The 20,629-nt window shown below is 49.3% G+C and overlaps 3 protein-coding genes across 3 annotated transcripts; 1 reads left to right on the forward strand and 2 right to left on the reverse strand.

The window, feature by feature from the left end:
* The first annotated feature begins 9,117 nt into the window (after nucleotides 1-9,117).
* On the forward strand, nucleotides 9,118-9,983 carry Eid2b (EP300 interacting inhibitor of differentiation 2B). Its single transcript, XM_038339899.1, has one exon. It carries the CDS (start codon nucleotides 9,216-9,218, stop codon nucleotides 9,669-9,671), a length of 456 nt encoding a protein of 151 aa, XP_038195827.1. The 5' UTR covers nucleotides 9,118-9,215; the 3' UTR covers nucleotides 9,672-9,983.
* A 5,961-nt stretch (nucleotides 9,984-15,944) lies between these two features.
* Selenov (selenoprotein V) lies at nucleotides 15,945-18,772 on the reverse strand. Its single transcript, XM_038338329.1, has 5 exons — nucleotides 17,997-18,772; nucleotides 16,564-16,588; nucleotides 16,397-16,450; nucleotides 16,120-16,194; nucleotides 15,945-16,022 (listed from the first exon to the last, which is right to left on the reverse strand). Exons 1-5 carry the CDS (start codon nucleotides 18,770-18,772, stop codon nucleotides 15,945-15,947), a joined length of 1,008 nt encoding a protein of 335 aa, XP_038194257.1.
* A 949-nt stretch (nucleotides 18,773-19,721) lies between these two features.
* LOC119821617 (60S ribosomal protein L38-like) lies at nucleotides 19,722-19,919 on the reverse strand. Its single transcript, XM_038340754.1, has one exon. The coding sequence runs from the start codon at nucleotides 19,917-19,919 to the stop codon at nucleotides 19,722-19,724; it is 198 nt and encodes a 65-aa protein (XP_038196682.1).
* Nucleotides 19,920-20,629: the final 710 nt, after the last annotated feature.

Here is a 20,629-nt window from a genome sequence, read left to right on the forward strand (position 1 = left end):
AATCCCCCAGTAAAAGGCTGGGGTGTGGCTCAGTGTTAGAGCCCCTGCCTAGAATGCTAAAGTAAATCTCTAGGCCTGGTTCCCAGCACCACAAAAATTTGACTTCCTTTCTCATGACTTTCCACATATTTATTTATTTGTTTATTTATTTATTGGGGGGTTGGTTTTGTTGTTTTTTTTTGAGACAGCGTTTCTCTGTTAGACCTGGCTGTCCTGGAACTCACTCTGTAGTTGACTGGCCTCCAACTCTGAGATCTACCTGCCTCTGCTCTCTGCTTCCTGAATGCTGACCCTGGCTGTCCTAGAACTTGCTCTGTAGACTAGGCTGGTCTCCAGCTCTGAGATCTGCCTGTCTCTGCTTCCCGAATGCTGGGATTAAAGGTGTGCACCACCACCGCCCGGCTGACTGTATACATTATCTATCCACTTCACCCCTCGTTTTTTTTTTTTTACTGACTCTAGTCGTTGACTGTGTATTAGTGGCATTAGGTATGACAATAGTTTGTGATATGAGTTGCGGATATATTTTTTCAGTTGTTTGGCTGGCTTTTCTGAAAGATTTTTATTCTTGATGTGGGTTCAGGGGACCAAACTCAGGTCACCAGGCTTGTGTGGTACCCACAGAGTCAACACAACTGCCTGGATTGTTTACCCTGCTTTCCCTAGATTGTGTAATATTTTGAATCCCAAAGTTTCCATGGAATATGTGAAGAATGTCATTTTTTGGTTTTGGTTTTGGGGTTTGTTGTTGTTGTTGTTTTAGGTTTTTTCAAGACAGGGCTTCTCTGTAGCTTTGGAGCCTGTCCTGGAACTAGCTCTTGTAGACCAGGCTGACCTCGAATTCACAGAGATTCATCTGCCTCTGCCTCCCAGCTGGGATTAAAGGCGTGCACCACCACTGCCCAGCAAAATGTCATTTTTTTCATCTTGGACCGTTTGGGATTTATTCAGAGGCATAATAGTCTGAGGGAAGGACCCACTTTTGACTTAGCAAACCAGTTCCTCTAAAGAGCTCTTAAGTTTTCTGATGCTGAACCCACCCATGCTCTCAGAGTTCCTGCTTGTTTTGCTCATGTTTACTTTGGAGGGGGCATTGAAACAACGTTTCTCTGTGTAACTCTGGCTATCCTGGAAATCGTTCTGTAGACCAGACTGGTCTTGAACTCAGAGATTCACCTGCCTCTGCCCCTGCTTGCTAGGATTAAAGGTGTGAACCACCACATCCATTATGACTTTTATATATTACTGTTATTACTACTATATTACTATTATTCCAGACAAAACTTTTTATTGGAATCATACTTCTTTATTTATTTATTGTGTATGCAATATTCTGTCTTCATGTATGCCTGCAGGCCAGAAGAGGGCATCAGACTTCATTACAGATGGTTGTGAGCCACCATGTGGTTGCTGGGAATTGAACTCAGGACCTCTGGAAGAGCAGGCAATGCTCTTAACCACTGAGCCATCTCTCCAGCCTGGAATCATACTTCTTATAGCCAGGGGATAATTGTTGTCTTTAAGGTACTGAGTCTTATATTTTAAAAATTTTATTTACCTTCAATATGTGTGAGCTGTTGTCTGCATTTAGGTATGTCTATCATGTATGTGCAGTGCCTCAGAAGGCCAGAAGAGGGCACTGGATCCTTTGGAAGTAGAACTATAGATGGTTATGAGTCACCATGTGGGTGTTAGAAACCAAAGCTGGGTCTTCTACAAGAGCACAAGTGCTCTCAACCTCTGAGCATCTCCAACCAAGGACTCTTAGGATGTGTTTTGTCGTGTTTGACGTAAGACAGAATCTCACTGTTAACTCATGCTGGCATGAAACTTAAGGACTCACCTGTCTCAGTCTCCAGACTCTGGGTTACAGGTACGAGCACCCTCATCTAGCCAGGTGGTGGTGGCATAGCCCTTTAATCCCAGCAGAGGACGCTGGCCCTACAGCATGAGTTCCAGGCTACATAGAGAAACCCTGTCTCGGAAGAAAACATAAAGAGACAGAACTCTTCCTATGCAGATAAAATGTTTTTATACTTTTTAACTTATTTATCTTTGTTTTTCAAGACAGTTTCTCTGTGTGTCCCCGGCTGTCCCTGAACTCACTATGTAGACCAGGCTGGCTTCCAACTCAGAAATCCACCTGCCTCTGCCTCTGGAGTGCTCGGATAAAGGTGTGTGCTATTTCATAGTTTTTAAAGACTTCCTAAACCAAGTGGTGGTGGCTCATGCCTCTACATCCCAGAATGTAGAGGATGAGGCAGGAGGATCAGGAGAAGTTTGGAATCAGCTTTGGCTAAATGTCCTGGCTCAAAAAAATTGAAGGTTGGGAGTCAGCACAGCCTGTAAAATGTTTGCTTTGAAAGAATGGTGACCCAGGTTTGTCCCCAAAACCTGATGGAAACCTGCATTAGGTGGCATGTGCTTGTAGTCCCAGCACTGCTGATGTAAAGGGGGGATTCCTGAGGTTCACTGGCGAGCCAGCAGCCCTGGGTCCCAGTGAGAGGCCTGTCTCAGAAAACAAGGTGGAACTCTGTCACTGGAGGTTGACCTCTGACCTCCAGGTGCACACACAAATTTTTAAAAACTTCATTGCAGCCTTGAGTATAAATGTTTATTTGGAGAGCACTAATATTGTTAAATGAATTCCCCTGTTCATGGGTCTAGCCTTTTCATCTTTTGTCTGCATATATGTCTGTATACGTGAATGCCTAGTGCTCCAGGAGACCAGAGAGGATTCCGATCCCCTGGAGCTAGAGATACAGATGGCTGTGAGCCACCATGTTGGTGCTGGGAATTGAACCTGGATCCTGTGGAAGAGCAGCCAGTGCTCTCAACCACTGAGGTTATTCCTATTATGTATTCTGAAAGCTTCCATATTTCTTCAAGATGACTAGTTCCTGCTCGTTCTCAGATAGCCTGTCAGTGTACTCTGATATGTGTCTCTGTGTGTGGTGCACACACATGGGTATGTGTGCATATGCATATACGCAAAGGCCAGAGCAGGACATCACGTGTCTTCTATCACTTGCCGAGACAGTCTCTCACTGAACCTGAAACTAAGCCGGTAGCCTCCTTCTGTCTCTACCTTCCACAGTGATAGGGCTATAGACGTGTGACCATGCTCAGCTTTTTACATGAATGCTAAGATTTGCATTTCAGGCCCTCATGGGTGCACAGTGTGATGGCCAATCTTGATTGCCAACTTGATTTATCTGGAGAGAAGACCTCTAGCATATTGGCCTATGGGTAAGTCTATGAGGCATTTTCTTCATTGCCGATTAATGTAGCAAGACCCAGCCCACATGGGCAGTGCCATCTCTAGGAAAAGTAGCTGACCAAGCCAGAAGAGAAAGCCACTAAACAGCACTCCTCCATGGCCTCTGCTTCCGTTCCTGCCTCCAGATTCCTGCCTCGAGCTCCTGCCCTGACTCCCTCCAAGATGGGCTGTGACTGTAGAGGGATAAACAGAAATAAACCCTTTCTTCCCGCGTCTTGTTTTGATCCGTGTTTTATCACATCAGCCAGAACAGAGTAAGTGCTCTCACCCCTGAGCCGTCTGTCTGGCCCTCTCTCGTCTCTACTGGCTCCTTAACTACTACTTTCTATATAATAATCGCGATTCATGAAAATTCTTTCCATAGCCCCCCCTCTCGTGTGTGTAAGAATGGATGTTAGAAGTTGGGCAATGGTGGCATGTTGTGGTCCAGGACCAGCCCAGGCCATAAATTATTTCTCGGACCAGCGGGGAAGCATGGGAATAAAGACACAACTCACATGACTTTATTGGGAGGGAGTTTCCAGGGATCCCTCATGAAATCCTGAGTTCACATCCTAAAACACTCAACCTGCATTTATTCTCCAAACAGCTTTTATACCAAAACATAAACTGAGGGAGAAATTCATTAGCATTCTGTTTCCTAGGTAACCAGGTGAGTGACTGTGGTCATGTCCACACCTTTTTTTAAAAAAAAGATTTATTTATTATGTATACAGTGTTCTGCCTGCGTGTATGCCTACAGGCCAAAAGATGGTACCAAAATTCATTACAGATGGTTGTGAGCCACCATGTGGTTGCGGGGATTGAACTCAGGACCTCTGGAAGGGCAGACAGTGCTCTTACCTCTGAGCCATCTCTCCAGCCCCCATCCACAGCTTTCTATGCCCATTCTGTCACGTCTTCCTGTCTATGCCTGCTCTGTCACGTAGACTGAATTAACACCTCTTTCCCAGGCAACCTCCCAAATTACAAAGAAGCAGAGCAACATTAGCGTATCCTAACCCTCTGTTTAGGATGGCGTCAGTTTGTCTCGGTGACCACCTTCTGTGTGGCAGGCGTGAGAGTCTGGCCGCCATACAATGTAGAAATATGGGCCTGTATAATATGGTCCAAGAGTGGCACACACCTTTAATCCCAGCACTCGGGAGGCAGAGGCAGGCGGATCTCTGTGAACTGGAGGCCAGCCTGGTCTACAGAGCTAGTTCCAGAATGGGCTCCAAAGTTACAGAGAAACCCTGTCTCCAAAAATTAAAAAATTAATTAAATTGAAAGACCCTCGTTTTCAAAGGCGGTGGGTGAGAATCCCGAGACTCAATAATCCAAACCAACAGATGTAGTCAGCGAGAGGTTTCTTTATTGATCACACAGACGCCTGCGGGTGCATCAGCAGCTTTTCGCTAACTGAGCACCCGAGCAAACTCTTCATTCAACTTTTATAGGTTTTCTTTTTCTACAGGTTACATTGGGGGGGGCATAGTAACAGTAATTCCATTGGTGCGGGCTTAGGTCATCTTGGGGACAGCCCTGTTTGTCCGTTCCCAGGTTCCGCGCAAGGCATGCTTCATCAATTTGACAGTTGTGATAAGGTACCCTAGAGGGCTCAGTCCGGTCAGCTAGCCTCTTGACCAGATGTAACCCTAAAATATCCTGCTGTGGCACCAGTTGTCCATAACGGAGACAGTGTTTAACCCAAAAGTCACATATTTCTGTCTCCTAAAGGTTAGCTCAGTTCACATCTGTCGTTTGTCAGGAATGGCCAGGACACCTTTCTCAATTTGTAGGGGGAAGCTCTGGTCTTGTAAATAAATCAGCCAGTTGTAAAATGGTCTTAGCTTCCCAAACATCTGAGAAAACAGTTCCCTGTGGATAAATGATCCTTGATCTGCTGGGAAAGCTGCTGATGGTTTGTTCTCATTCTCCTAGACTTGTATGTATGTATATATATATATATATATATATATATATATATATATATATATATATATATATATACTCATTTTTGGAATCTACATATTTATTTTCTTATTCTTGGACCTTTCAAAATGAGCACTGCTAGCCGGGCGGTGGTGGCACACGCCTTTAATCCCAGCACTCGGGAGGCAGAGGCAGGCGGATCTCTGTGAGTTTGAGACCAGCCTGGTCTACAAGAGCTAGCTCCAGGACAGGGTCTAAAGCTGCAGAGAAACCCTGTCTCGAAAAATCAAAAAAAAAAAAAAACAATGAGCACTGCTGCTCTTGCAGAGGACCCAGGTTCAATTCCTGGCACCTGCATGGCAATCCACAATCACAAATGTCTGTGACTCCAGTTCCAGGGGATCTGATGTCCTATTCTGTCCTGCACAGGCCTCAGGCACACATGTAGTGCACATACATGTATGCAGGCAAAGCACTCATTGTCGGGGTCCGGTGCTAGCCCGGAACATAAATTATTTCTCTGGAACTATCTCTCTCTGGATCTGCATGAAGGCGTGGGAATCAAGACACAACTCACATGGCTTTATTGGGAGGGAGATTCTCAGAGGTCCCTCATGAAGTCCTGAGTTCACATCCTGAAGAATTCCCCTGCTTTAGTCTCCAAACAGCCTTATATATCAAAACATGAACTGAGGGGGAAATTTCATTAGCATTCTGTTTCCTAGGTAACCAGGTGAATGGCTTTTAGTCACATCCACATCTACCTGTGCTTGCTGTCATGTTTTTTCTGCTCTGTATGCTAGCTCAGTCACGTATGCTTGAATTAGCATCTCTATTCAGGCATCCTCCAAATTACAGAGAAGGAGCAGAGCAACATCCTGACCTTTTGTTAGGGTAGCGTCAGCCTGTCTGGAAGGTCACATGACCACTTCAGGTGTTAACTGTGGCTTGAGAGCCTGGCTGTCCCACCATGTAGAAATCTAGGCCTACAACTCAGAAGCATAAACTTGAAAAGAAAAGAATGATTGTTGGGGCTTACAGCTCAGCTGGTAGGAACATTTACTGCTCAGTCATGAGGACCAGAATTTGGGTCTGCACCCAGGTGGGGCAGCTCGCAACCACCTGTGACTCTGGCTCCAAGGGATCCTCACCTCTTTTCTGGCCTCCAAGGTCACCCCGTGCATGTGTGCATACACATTCACATAGAAACATCAGCACACACGTATGCATGAAAACTGGCATCTGTGTTTAAAAAGAAGGTGGTGGTGCTGCCTTTAATCCTAGCGCTTGGGAGGCAGAGGCAGATGGATCTCAAAGTTCGAGGCCAGCCTGGTCTACAGAGCTAGTGCCAGCCAAGACATGCTCCAAAGCTACACAGAGAAACCCTGTCTCGAAAAACAACAACAACAACAAAAACGTGGTTGGACTTTGTCAAAGGTCTCTTCTTCAGGTTATGAGCATGTTGTACTTGGTACACACCTGTAATCTCAACACAGGGGAGACAGAGGCTGGAAGCTGATAAATTGGGGGCCAACTTGTATTATGTAGCAAGACTCTGTCACAAAACCCAGAATCTGCTGGACAGTGGTGGCGCACACCTTTATTCCCAGTACTCAGGAGGCAGAGGCAGGCAGGTCTCCGTGAGTTCATGAGTTTGAGGCCAGCCTGGTCTCCAAAGGGAGTTCCAGGACAGCCAGGGCTATGCAGAGAAACCCTTCTCAGGGGAAAAAGAAATCAAAAAAAATCTCTGAGATTGATCCTGGTTTATGTCCAACATCCATGATGAATTGTGAAATCATGTCAAGAATAACTAATACTGCATCACCTTCATGTCTTTCAAGTTTACTAAGAAACTCTGTGTGTGGGGGGGAGAGGGCGAGGGAGAAGGGAGAGAAGGAGGGAGGGAGGAAGGGAGGAAGGAGGGAGGGAGGAAGGGGAGAGACTCACTGTGTAGCCATGGCTGGCCTGGAACTCATAGAGGTCCTCCTGCCTCAGCCTCTCGAGTGCTGGCTCAGTCCAGAGCATCACCACTGACCTCTGCTCCCAGTCAGTGTGTGTGCACATGCCACAGGTGCCATAGAGTTAGCGGACAACTTGCAGGAGTTGGCTTTTCTTCCATGTAAGTCCCAGGTTCGTAACTCAAGACATCACCTTTACCTACTGAGGCATCTCCTGCCCCCAGCTCTCCTTTTATTTACTTTGAGACAGGGCTTTACTAAATTGCCCAGGCTAGCTTTGAACTCAACCCTGTAGCCAAGCTGACCTTGAATCTCGTCTTCCCGCCTCAGGAACCTAAGTAGCTGCAATTACAAGCTTGAGCCAGCAGGCCCAGCTGCCACAGTGTTGACAAGTTGGTGACACAGGGACTCTGGATTCATCAAAGGACAAGAAGGTAGGTACAGAGTAGAATTAAATGATATCATACAGATGCATTTCAGACAGACACTGGGCCATTCGAGGGTGATTGGATGCAAATGGCTCTCACATACTTCAGACAGGTTTTCATATAGCCTGGGCTGGCCTAGAACCTGCCATGCAGCTAAGGGGGACTCTTCCTGCCTCCACCTCCCAAACACTGGGACTCCAGAGACAGCTCTCTTGTATATTCTCTCTTGGCAGTTGCAACCAAAGGAGAATTCCAGACAACAGCGTATCACATGCAAGTAAATGAAGTACCACTGAGGGCTGAAAAGAGGCCACATGGAAGTACCAAGGGGGACAGCCGCAAGAGCCGTGAGGGGAGAAGAAAATGAAGGCCTTTCTTGAGAATCAAGAAAGCTACACAAGGGGGCTGGACAGGTAGTTCAGCGGTTAAGAGTACTGGCTACCCTTCCAGAGGTCCTGAGTTCAATTCCCAGCAACCACATGGTGGCTCACAACCATCTGTAATGAGATCTGAGATCTGATGCCCTCTTCTGGAGTGCAGGCAATGCAGGCAGAACACTGTATACATAATAAATAAATTTAAAAAAAATAAAAACTATACCAATAGACAGCAACATGGATCCCTGGGTAGAGGTGCCTGCTACCAAGCCTAGCAACCTGAGTTCGATTCCACATGGTAAGATGGAACTGACTCCTGAAAGTTAGGTTCTGATCTCCGTATACAAGCCATGGATTGCACACGTGTCCACACACAACTGAGACAAATGAGGCACAGGAGCCAGAGAATGGCACAGTCAAGCAAGACTAGGAACCCGAGTTCAATACTCTGATTCCATGTAAGGGTGGAAAGAGAGAACCAGCTCTAAAAAGTTAACTTTGACCTCCACAGGCACCCAGTTCCATCGTACACATACAAAAATAAGCTGTAGATTAAGAGCACTTTTTCTTACAGAGGATCCAGGTTCAAGTCCCAGCACCACCTTGTAACTCCAGTTCCAGGGGATCCGATGTCCTCTTCTGACCTCCGTGGAACCCAGGCAAACCTATGGTGTATATATATAGATATGTGGTGGAGTGACACCCACACACATCTTTTAAAACACGAGAAATTAGCCAGGCACCGTGGCGAAGGTCTTTAATTCCGGCTTTTTGGAGGCAGAAACAGGCAGATCTCTGATCATCTATATGACTTCCAGGCCAGCCACGGCTACCTAGTGAGACGCTGTCTCAAACAAAACAAAATTAGTAAAATTTAAAGTATGTGATGGAGCCGGGCGGTGGTGGCGCACGCCTTTAATCCCAGCACTCAGGAAGAAGAGGCAGGCGGATCACTGTGAGTTCGAGGCCAGCCTGGTCTACAAGAGCTAGTTCCAGGACAGGCCCCAAAGCTATAGAGAAACCCTCTCTCGAAAAACCAAAAAAGTATGTGATGGAACCCTTTAGTTGAGAGCTAGAGGCGGCCGCGGCGGCACCGCTAGAGGGCGATAGAGGTCCGCGCACGGTGCTTGCGCACGCACACCGTTATCCAGCGCGCCGAGGCCCGCGCATGCGCATGGCTTCACTGCCGCTGGAGCAGACGTCGAGCGCTCCTGAGCTCAGCGCTCTCTGGTGACCCTAGCGGACTCCACGGTCGGTGATGTCCGAGCTGCCCGGAGAGAGCATGGTCCCCGACCTGAGCCCCATGACTGGCATCGGCGACGTCCTGCAGGGAGTAGTGGGCGGAGGCAGTCGGGTCCCCGGGGCCGCGGAAGATCCGCTGGCCGGAGCCGCCGGGTCCATGCCGTGGGCCGCGGGCCCGCTTCCCAGGCGACTCCCCGGCGTGGCGGGCCTGATGGCCATGCCGCACGTCCACGCGCCGCTGCGCCTTCTAGAGCTGCATGAGCAGCGGATGTTCCAACACTACCTGCACACCAACCCCCTGATCCCCACCCGGCTGCTCCGCGACATCGAGGAGCGTCGCCGGCTGTTCGTGGAGGGCTGCAGAGCCAGGGAGGCGGCCTTCGACGCCAACCCCCCGCAGATGGACTCGGACGCCCGCGCCTTCACGATGGCGCTCACCGCCTCCGACGCCCGCGGCCCCACCGCCGACTGAGTGGCGGCCTTCGCCTCTAATCCCAGCTCTCGGGAGGGTAGAGGCTCGAGGATGTGGGGTTCAAGATCATCCTCGGCTTCGTGGCGAGTTGGAGGCCAGCCTGGACTACAGGAGATTCTGTCTTTAAAAAATAAAGATTGGTGGCCAGGAAGTCAGGTGACTCTTAGGGTCAAGGGTAAAGGCAGAAGTCTGGGCAAATGTCATGAAGTGGGAAATTCACTCAGAGTGCAGCCATGAGCGCAGTGGAATGAAGCAGGCCCAGAGAGGTGGACACTCGAGGCTTGGAGCTAGCTGGCAGAGGCCCCGTCTGACTTTCACCTTGTGATCATTAGCTATCTCTCCTTACCCTCCACCCCCACCCCCGGAATTTGTGGAAACTCAAGGTTGCTTTACTGTATCACTGTATAGGACTATGGTTTTGCAAAGATGAAGTCTAAGAATTACCAATGGAGGAAAAACACAAATCAACCGAGATGCAGGGAGAAACCAGGGAGACTGGTTCTTAGACACAGTTGCTCCTGGATTTTACTGGCATCAGAGGGCTGTTGAGACAACTTGAACTTTCAGAATTGAGGCATCTCATCGTCAGCTGACAAGCCCAATGTGCTGTTAATTCTTGTGATTGATGTTCTAGACCAGTTGTAAACACTCAGATAGGGGGAAGTCGTGTGTTTGTGAGACCATGTGTAATTGTATCCTTGTGGGAATAGATTTAATATTTAAATGATAGATGTACAATCAAGAGACTCAAAAGTAGCAAAAGATGCTATGGGAAGTTAATCTTTTCTCTCTGCCAAACTGAAAACTGTCTGAGCAAACACCCATAGTGATTTGGGGTGGGGTGGGGAGGTTGGTTGTAGGGTTTTCAAAACCGTTTTCCAGTGCATATACGAGTTGAGACAGTCTAGTACTCCCCCAGTGCTGAGTGCTGAGGGTGGAACCCGGAGCCTTGCACAGTGCCGCCCTGCTGTGCAGTGGCCTGCCCAGTCCTTTTCAGTTATACAGGGCTGGCAACATGGCTCAGGGGTTAGAGGTAATTGCTGCTGAGCCCTGTTACCGCATTTGATCCCGGGACCCTCCTGTTTCTTGTGACCATACACAATGCATGTGCACATACACATGCGATGTTTAAAAAAAAAAAACTCGATAGTAGATACCTATATCGGTATCTTGGCTTTTTATATTTTCAGTTATATTGGAAGTAATTTTATATATTTTTTCTTTTTTAATGACTACTATTTAAGGCGCTTGTATCATAACATTTAATGAACTAGTCTTCTGAACATCTGATTTGTTTGAAAGTGTTTTTGTTTTAAAGATTTATGTGTGCATGTGTGAGCTCACATGAGTACCTGTGTGTCATATGGGTGCAAGAGACTGAGGGGCTAGAAGAGGGTGTATGAACCCCAGAACTAGTGTTCCAGGCAGCTGGGAGCCCCCGTGTGGGTGCTGAAAACTGAAACCACTCCACTGAGCCATCTCTCCAGTCTGTTTTTTGTTTGTTGGAAACAGGGTCTCTCTGTGTAGTTCTGGCTGGCCTAGAATTTACTTTGTGGTAGACCAGGTTGATCTTGACCTCACAAAGATCTCCTGTCTCTGCCTTGTGCCTGGCTTTTGTGTGTATGGTTTTTGGTTTTGGTTTTTTGAGACGGGGTTTCACAGGACTGGGGCTGATCATGAAGCCCTGATCCACCCACCTCCCAGATTGTGGGACTAAAGGTGTGTGTGTCACCATGCCTAGCATTGTTTTTATAATGTTCTGTGCACATGTGTGCTTGCTCTTTTCATAGAGAAAACTTAAGAATGGAAGCAGGTAAAGGGAAGGAGTGTTGGTATTTCTCAGAGGTATTGCCAGCCCCCTTTGGGCCTCTGATAACTTCCATTTGCCCAGGAACTCGTGCGCATCTTTCTCGATCTTCAGCCCCAGCTCTGTCAGCCGTGTTTGCGTTTCTGTGCTTGAGGGGGACTGCTTTCCGTGTGCAATGCCATTTTCTGTGAGCCACCTGTCCATAGCCTGTCACCAGACCGTCCTAGAAGGGTGTGATGGCACACACCCGGACAAGAAGGTCCAGCTGGGATAGTGCACACCTTTAATCGCTGCATTCAGGACACAGCAGCAAACACATCCCTGTGAGTTCGAGGCCAGCCTGATCTATAATTAAGTCCCAGGACAGCCAGGAACACAGAGTGGGATCCTCAAACAATAAAAGGTCTAGATTCTCAAGTTGAGACCGGCCTGGGCACACAGGGTTGACAAGATTGCTCAGTGGGTAAACAGCTTGCCAGGAAGTCTGGTGATCCCTGAAACCAAATGAAGCTGAAGGGACAGACCCCTCCAAAGGTGTCCTCTGACCTACCCATGGTCCATTACCACACAATAAATCTTTAACAAGTTACCCTTTTTCATGCAAAATGGATGGTTTCTGTGCTGACCACATTGACCCTTGTGCCCTGCGGGTGCTCAAGACCTCCTATGCTTTCCAGACTGACTCAGTGGCTTTCCACATGTGGCCAAGTGTAGCAGTCACCAGTAACCCCAGCACTCAGAAAGCTGGGACAGGATGACTGAGTTTGAAGCTACCCTGGCACCACATTGTGAGACCTAGAAAAAAAAACCCACTGTGAGTGATGAACGTGGATTGGCTGGGATACTGGCACTGCTCTCTGCACCTGCAACACTTCAGCTCGAGGACTCTTCTCCAGATCTTCTGTCTCTTCCTTTTCTATTTGGTTTTTCAAGACACGGTTTCTCTGTGCATCTGACTGTCCTGGGACTTGCTCTGTAGACCAGGCTGGCCTTGAACTCAGAGATCCACCTACCCTACCTCTGCCTCCCAAGTGCTGGAATTAACAGCATGGGTCACCACTGCCTGGCCCATTTCAATTCTTATTATTTTTTTTTATCTATTTTACATACCAGCCAGTTTCCCCTCCCTCCTCTCCTCCCCTCCCCCCTCTTCCTTTCTACTCTCCCTGCCCTCTTCTTAGAAAGGGTAAGTCCTCCCATGGGAGTCAACAAGGCATGACATACTAAGTTGAGGTAGGACCAAGCTCCTCTGCACTGCATCAAGACTGGGCAAGGCATCCCAGCATGGAAAATAGGTTCCAAAACCCAGTTCATGCTCCAGGGACCCTTCTCCATCCATTTCAACTCTTAGCTATGTCAATATGGTCTAAAGTTTTCCAAATATGTCTTAAAATATTAGACTGTTGGAAAGGAAACCATAACGAAAGTAACAAGCTAGCTTTGCTAGTGTGAGGAGCCAAGGCTGAACCACCAGGAATAACTGGTCTAGCCTTATATTCCAAGGAGACTGTATGAGTCATATTCCTGTCACTGTCATGCAATACTTGAGACAATTGATTTCCAAGGAGGAAAGGGTAATTCTGGCTCACAGTTTCAAAGACCTCAGTCCACGGCCAGCACGGTCAGTGTCGGTCCACGGTCAGCGTCGGTCCACGGTCAGCGTCAGTCCACGGTCAGAGTCAGTCCACAGTCAGAGTCAGTCCCCGGTCAGCGTGGCCTTTACCTGGGCTGTGGCGACATGACACATCATGGTTCACCTCATGGTGGCAGGAAAGCAAGGAGAGAAAGGAAAGGTCTGGAATCCCAATATCCCCTTCTGGAACTCACATCCAACAGCCTAACTTCCTCCCACTAGGGCCTCACCTCCTATTGTCTACACACACACACACACACACACACACACACGTGCACACACGCACCACAGCAGCAGCCCAGCCTGGGGACCAAGCCTTCGTGTGAACCTTCCCATCCTTCCTCCCACGCTCTGTGGTGGACCAGATGGGGAAGATGCTGAGAGCACGGTAGCAGGTGACTGGCGCAGACCTCAGGTGTGAGCATGGTGACAACGGACATTGTCAGAGGCCAACACAGGGAAACAGATTATATTCTCTTTACTTTCCCCAACCCTGCCCAAGCCCCAGCCACCATCAGAAAAGGACCTGGTATGGCAGCATTTCAGCCCTTTTCATCATCCCGCTGAGGTTCCTGAAATGGGAGAGAAACAAAGCAGTAACAATTCCCCATACAATATAAGTGTTTCTGTAGGGCTTAGTGTTCTAAGGCAGTCCGTGGATGGCATTACCTAGTCCATATAGATAGTTCATATATGTAATTCTATATATATGCATATATACATGTGTATATATGCTATAGAGAGAGTCTGTGTGTGCATAGGTATATTATAGGCCATATATGTGTGTGATCAGTATATATATATATATATATTCCATATATGTGTGTATATATAGTAAAGATGAACTCGGGTCACAGAACCTCCTCCCTCCACCTCCCCAGCACAGGCCTGCACCACCTTACATGGTGCTAGGGATAAAATCCATGGCTTTTTGCACACTAGGCAAGCAGTCTACGAGTGAGCTACATCCACAGCCCTTTTGTAGTTGGCATGTGTGGTGTATGTGTACCTGTGTATATGGGTACACGTGTTGTGTGCCTGTGCACATACATGTAGAGGCCAGAGGCAGATGTCACATATCTTTTATCTCACTCCTCCTTATTTTTGCTCAGATTCACTTATTTTTGTTTTATATGTATGAGTGTTTGCTGGTACATATGTCTGTGTACCATATGCATGCCTAGCACCTGCAGAAGCCAGAAGGTGGTGTTGGATCCCCTGGAACTGGAATTACAGATGGTTGTGAGCCATCAGTGTGGGTGCTAGGGAGCAAACTGGATCCTCCACAAGAACAATCCAGTGCTTCACCCCTGAGCCATCTCTCCAGACCCCACCCTCACCCTATTTTTTTTTTTTTTTGGTTTTGGTTTTGTTTTGTTTTTGGAGACAAGCTTTCTTTGTAGCTTGGAGCCTGTCCTGGAACTAGCTCTTGTAGACCAGGCTGGCCTCGAACTCACAGAGATCCGCCTGCCTCTGCCTGCTGAGTGCTGGGATTAAAGACATATGCCACCACCGCCTGGCATGGAATATTATTTTAACTGGGCAAATATGTGTTACATTTGTTTATGCTACAGAATATAACTTTGACGATGTGAAAGTGTGTTACATTTTTAGCATTTCTTTCCCCTTGCCTGCCTAAGACACCTGGTTAGTCTAATAAAATGGCCAATTGCTAGGCAGGCAGAGAAAGGATAGGCCAGGCTGGGAGGCAGAGAGAACAAATAGGAAAATCTAGGCTCAGAGGAGGAGGAAAGAGTGAGGGAGATTATCCATCACTCCGGGAGTCCTCTCGTGGAACTGTCACCATGATCTCATCGACAAGCCACCCAAGCTAATGGTAAGATGAGGCAGGACTGCAAACCCAAGATTAGCCTGGGTAATTGGAGGAGGAGCCTATCTCAAAATAAGAAAGGGGGAAAAAAGGCGGTGGTGGCGCACGCCTTTAACCCCAGCACTCAGGAGGCAGAGGCAGGTGGATCTCTGTGAGTTCGAGGCCAGCCTGGTCTACAGAGTAAGTTCCAAGACGGGCTCCAAAGCTACAGAGAAACAAAGGAAAGGGGGCAATGGCTGCAGCTCCGTGGTACAGCACTCGCCTCAGGTGTGAGGCCCAGGTCAGTCCCCAGCACTGAGGAGGCGAAGAGGGGTGAGAATGTGGTGCAGCTGGCAGAATGCTGTCTACACACAGGGCTCTGGCTTCACTCCCCAGCCTAAGGAACTGGGAGTGGTGGGCACACCTGGAATTCCCAGAAACAGGGAGGCAGAGGCTGTGGACCAGCAGCTGAGGGTCATTCTCAGCTTCAGAGCATTTGAGGCCATCCTGAGCTACATGATTCCCTGTCTCAAAATAACGGGCCCGGGTGGGGGTGTCAAGAGTTGAAGGGCTGGAAGGGATAGCTCAGATCTGTAATCCCAAAACTTAAGAGGCTGAGGCAAGAGGATTGCTGGGAGTTCAAGGGCAGCCTGAGCTACAAAATGGCTTCTAGGACAGCCTGGGCTAAACAGTAAGACTGTCTCAAAGGGGGAATGGGAGGCTGACCACACAATGCTCAATGAGTAAAGGTGCTTGTTGCCAAGTTTAGTGACCTGAGTTCAATCCCCAGAAACCACACTGTGGAGGAAGAGAACCGACTCCTACAAGATGTCCTCTGACCTCCACATTTATGCCTCGGCATTCATGTGCCCCCCAATGTAAAATAAAAGACATGCTGCGCCGCGATTTTAGGGTGAGGGCCGCTGAGCTGTAGCGGCCTGGATGCTGCCCCCTGCTCACTCACCTCCACGCCTCCCCCCGGCCTCCAGTGCACCTCGGGCATCTCCAGCTCCACTACTGCTGCTACCTTTTCTTGATCTCCTCATCGATAACACCCATGAGTTTCTTCAGACCGGTCTCATCCACAAACCCATCACCTTTCTGGGTTCAGAGGAGAAAGAGTCCAGACAGGATTCCAACCTCCCAGGACCCCCAACCTCATCCTCTGACCCTGTTCAGCCCCCTCGCCCAGAATCACCTTCTTGGAATGGACCAGCTTCCCATCCACAAACACTTCAAACTCCCCTGTTGTCTCGGTAGCTCTTTCCTCCTCCTGGAGAGGGAATGTTGGGGGTGGAGGAGGCTGAGAGGCTCCTCTGAACCATCAGGGTCTGGGAACCCTGACCACTCCCCAGGGCACCAGCACACTCCTGGCGAGGGAATGTAGCCCGTGGAGGAGGCTGAGAGCGCTCCTCTTCCTATGGGGGTCTGGGAACCCTGGCCACTCCTTCTCCCCAGGGCACCAGCACACTTACAAAGTCCAGAAGGTTTGGAAAGTGATGCTCCAGGGTCTTTCTCAGAAGAATGTACTGAGAGGGAAAAGATGAGGTCATGGGGTCATGGGGTCACAGGATAGGAAACGGACCCCCTTCCAGTCTTCGCATCACATGTTCCCTTATGTTCTGAAGAAGAAACGACTCACCCGAAGGCCATAGCTTCAGAGGCCACTGGAAGCAGAGGGAAGGTGGGGGAGGGAGAGAGAGATAAGGGAGACACCATAGCAGCAGTGAGCCTGAGTCAGACCCTGTCCCTGACCCGCCTATAGCATACCCCCTCACCCATGGTACCATCGCAGGGAAAAACCCGCCATCCTCCTCGTAATCCCTGAGTGGCTATGTGACTGTCTCCACCCTCCATCTCTTCTCCCCACCTCGTCCAGCTACGGAACCCTTTTCATTGGTCTTTTTGCTTTGTTGTTTTGTTTTTCCAAGGCGGGGAGAAATGGGGAAAGAAGGGAGAGAGTTGGAGGGAAACAAGCTTGTAAAGAGGGCGGGAAGAGTCGAAATGAGCTGATAGGAAAGGCTGGCAGAGTCAGAGGAGGGAACAGCCAGTGTGAGAAAAGGGTGTGGAGTACTCTACTGGGAAAACCGCCCTGAGCCGGTCCTATTCAACCCAGTCCCAGGTCATTGCTTGAGCCTGAGGTGGCATCCAGACTCCCCAGCTCTTGCTTCCCAGCTACCCCACTACTGCCTGGCCTGCTAAAGAACCAGCAGTAAGTGAGGCAGTTCAGCAGACCATGTCCAGCACCAGTGGACCAGGCAGGACCCTCAGAGTCCTGGGAATCAAGAGATGAATAGATGAATGAGAATGAATGGATGAAGGAATTAATGAATGAGAATGTAGTTTAGAGCCAGCAATCATGCAAGTGCTGGAAGAATGAGAGTAGATAAATGAAGCTCAGTGCTACCCCAATCATAGGAACGGATGAATGAATGAGAGTGCAAGCCGGGCGGTGGCGGCGGCGGCGGCGGCGGCGCACAGCGGTGGTGGCGCACACCTGTAATCCCAGCACTCGGGAGGCAGAGGCAGGCGGATCTCTGTGAGTTCAAGGCCAGCCTGGTCTACAAGAGCGAGTTCCAGGACAGGCTCCAAAGCTACAGTGAAACCCTGTCTCAAATAAATAAATAGAATAGAATAGAATAAGAGTGCATGAAGTCGAATGAATCATGGGAAGGAAGGAATGAAGAAGCATGTATGAAGTCGAGAAGTAGGGCTCCTGCAGATCAAGGAACTCTGACTGCCAGGTGGGAAATGCCCATCAGCAATTGGTTAAAGGAGAATGCACGCAGCTCCGAGTCACTCACACAAATGTTTGAAGGAATAGGAGAGAAGGAATGAAGCCCAAAGACAGTAAACATGCAAATGAGAGAGAAAGAGTGAGCGAATCCCAGGAGCTATGTGGGTGTGAATAAGGCAGCAGAGAGCCAGGGTGGGGAACTGAACAAAGGGACAGACAGGTGGAAGTCAGAACTGCGAATCTGCCTCCCTGCCTAGGGCACACCTGAGCCTGCACATACATGTCCAGAGCCCAGCAGCTGCCCGCTTCAGCTGTCACGGGTCGGGGGAGCCGCTCACCAGTAAACCACACGAATCAAAATTCTGTTGGCCGCTGGGGAGTTCTCGCTGGTCGAGGGGACCGCCTTGGTGGAGATGAAGCTGGGTGATGGGGAAAGTGTGGGGAGCTGACCCAGAGCAGGGTCCTCCTTTAGCTGGGTGGTAATGAACTGTAGTGCAGGGATAGGGCCCGGAGTGGGGCCCAATGTACTGGAGGCCTTGGCGTCTAACTGATGGTTGGAGTCCCAGACCGAGTCCAGTGTCTTGGAGGCCACAGCAGTGAGCCCCGGAAGGGGATCCTGGATGCCCTCCGCTGGGATGTGGGTCGAGGATTCCTGCTTTTGAGCGAGTGTGGGACCCTTCGAAAGGGAGCTCGCACGCCTGGAAGAAGAGGGCTGAACTACGGGTGAGGCCGAGTTCGGCAAGGACTCCCGGGCTAGTTTGGGGGCTCTGACAGGTGCTGGGGTTCGCACCGGTGCTGGGGTTCGCACTGGTGCTGGGGTTCGCACTGGTGCTGGGGAACGGGCTGGAGCAGGAGTTGGAGCTGGGGTTGGAAACCGGATTGGAGGAGGGGTCGGAAGCTGAGCAGGAACTCGGACCGGGGTGGAGGTTCGGACCGCACTCTGATTGTGGGCCGTGGTCGAGACCGGGGCCCGGGTGGAAGTTCGGACCGGAGTCGGGTTGTGAGCCGGGCTCGAGACTCTGACTGGGGTAGCGGTTCGGATGGGAGTCGGTGTCCGGGACGGGGTGTTTGCCCGGGCTGGGGAGGGAGCGGGTTTCCGCGCCTGGTTATTCATGGTGACCAGGTGAGACCCGGATACCCTAAGCTGAGAGTCCCGCTTTGCCCTGATCCTTGAACGGGGAGAACATTCGCACCCCAGGGTTCTAAAACGGAAGCAACCACAAGCAGGAACCGTTACATACCGGGTTCCAGTCAGACACAGGGCTCTGGGTCTGAGAGGCGGTTCTGCCTCCCGATCTCTCCGAACATGACCCGCCCCTGCTCGGTTCCCAGCACCTGCGGACACCCCCGGAGCTTGCCTCCGCTGACCCTCCTGCGTTTAGCCGCTACGACCTTTAAGTGTTAAGTGTCCTCTTTGCGCTGGGAATTCCCGGCACCGAGCATCTCCGCCAACCCTGCTTCCTGCCAATGATAGGAGCCACACCCAGTATCAAAGAGTGACAGCCTAAAGCCCGCAGAGCAGGGGAGGAGGTCAGCAGGATCCACAAGATCCCAGAGAGGAGGCACAGGTCTACAAGATCAAAGAGGATCTCTGAGAACAGGTTACAGCTACAAGATCCGGAGAGAAATAGCAACGCCGCACACAAACAATGCAATTTACACAGAACCAAGAGCTGCCACCATTCTCACACCATGATCGTGGATGCCCAAGTCCTGTGTTTTCAGCACCCTGAGAAGGGTCCCTGAAAGCTGTCAAAGTGAGGACCTGTCTTCATACTGTATCCCCAGCTCCTAGAACAAGACCTAGATCAATAAATGCTTGTGGAACCAGAGTTGGTGAGATTAAAAAAAGGGGGGGGGGGAAGCTTGCTGTAGTTGGGGGTTGTGTTTTGTTTTTACTCTCTGGGGCCCTACTGCCCAGCTCTCCAAAAAATACAGAGACTTATTCTTTCTTAGAATGCACAGCCTTAGCTTGGTTTGCTTCTAGCCAGCTTTTCTTTTTTTTTTTTTTTTTTTAAGAGTTTTAATAGTCAAACACAGAGGTCTGCTTCATTTCAGCTCCTTTACTGCCAAGCCAGGGGCAGGGACTGTTTCAACTTCTCGGCTTTCTCCTTGTCTGTGATGACCAGGGTGTAAAGGTACCTGCTGCAGCGAACCTTGAACTTCACATTATCCTTGTTCTTCTTGATCTTGACAGATTTGGCATCCTTCCGCCGGACCGTGAGCAGGAAGTCTTTGATTTCCTCAATTTTCCGAGGCATGGCGACGGGTGCTCGGCGCTGGAGACCGTACCTCGGATTTAACCCCCTTCCCCGACTACCCCAAAGACTCCTAGCCAGCTTTTCTTAAATTATCCCATTTCTCTTTAACTACGTTTTGTCTCTGGGTTGTTTTTTTTTTAACCTTTCTTTATATATGTCTTTCCTTCTTACTCTGTGTAGCTGTGTGGCCCCTGGTATCATCTCTCCTTCTTTTCTCACTTCTCCCTCTTCTTTTTCTCCTCCTATTTATTCTCTCTGCCTTGCTATTGGCTGTTCAGCTCTTTACTGGACCAATCAGGTGTTTTAGACAGGCAAAGCAACACAGCTTCACAGAGTTAAATAAATGCAACATAAAAGAATGCAATACATCTTTGCATCATTGAACAAATATTTCACAGCATAAAGGATGTAACACATCTTAAACTAATATTCCACAACCACTTGCAGGAGGAAAGGGGATGGCTTTGGGTTTTTGTAGGCAAAAACCAGAGGTGACAGGGATTGGAGCCAGGGACAGTACAGTGTAAGCCAGCCAGACTTCACTTTGAGGCCGTGGGAATCACAGAAGAATGTTTTGATAGAGGATGTGGCCAGTTGATAGAGTTTTCATAGCATTCACAATGTCCTGGGTTCAAGCCCTAGTCCTGACTATGTAGTCCAGCACTCAGGGGCAAGCAAATCAAAAGTTCAAGGTCACTTTCAGGTACATA

This window comes from Arvicola amphibius, chromosome 8 (assembly GCF_903992535.2).
Source record: "Arvicola amphibius chromosome 8, mArvAmp1.2, whole genome shotgun sequence".
In the NCBI taxonomy this organism is placed as follows: Eukaryota; Metazoa; Chordata; class Mammalia; order Rodentia; family Cricetidae; genus Arvicola; species Arvicola amphibius.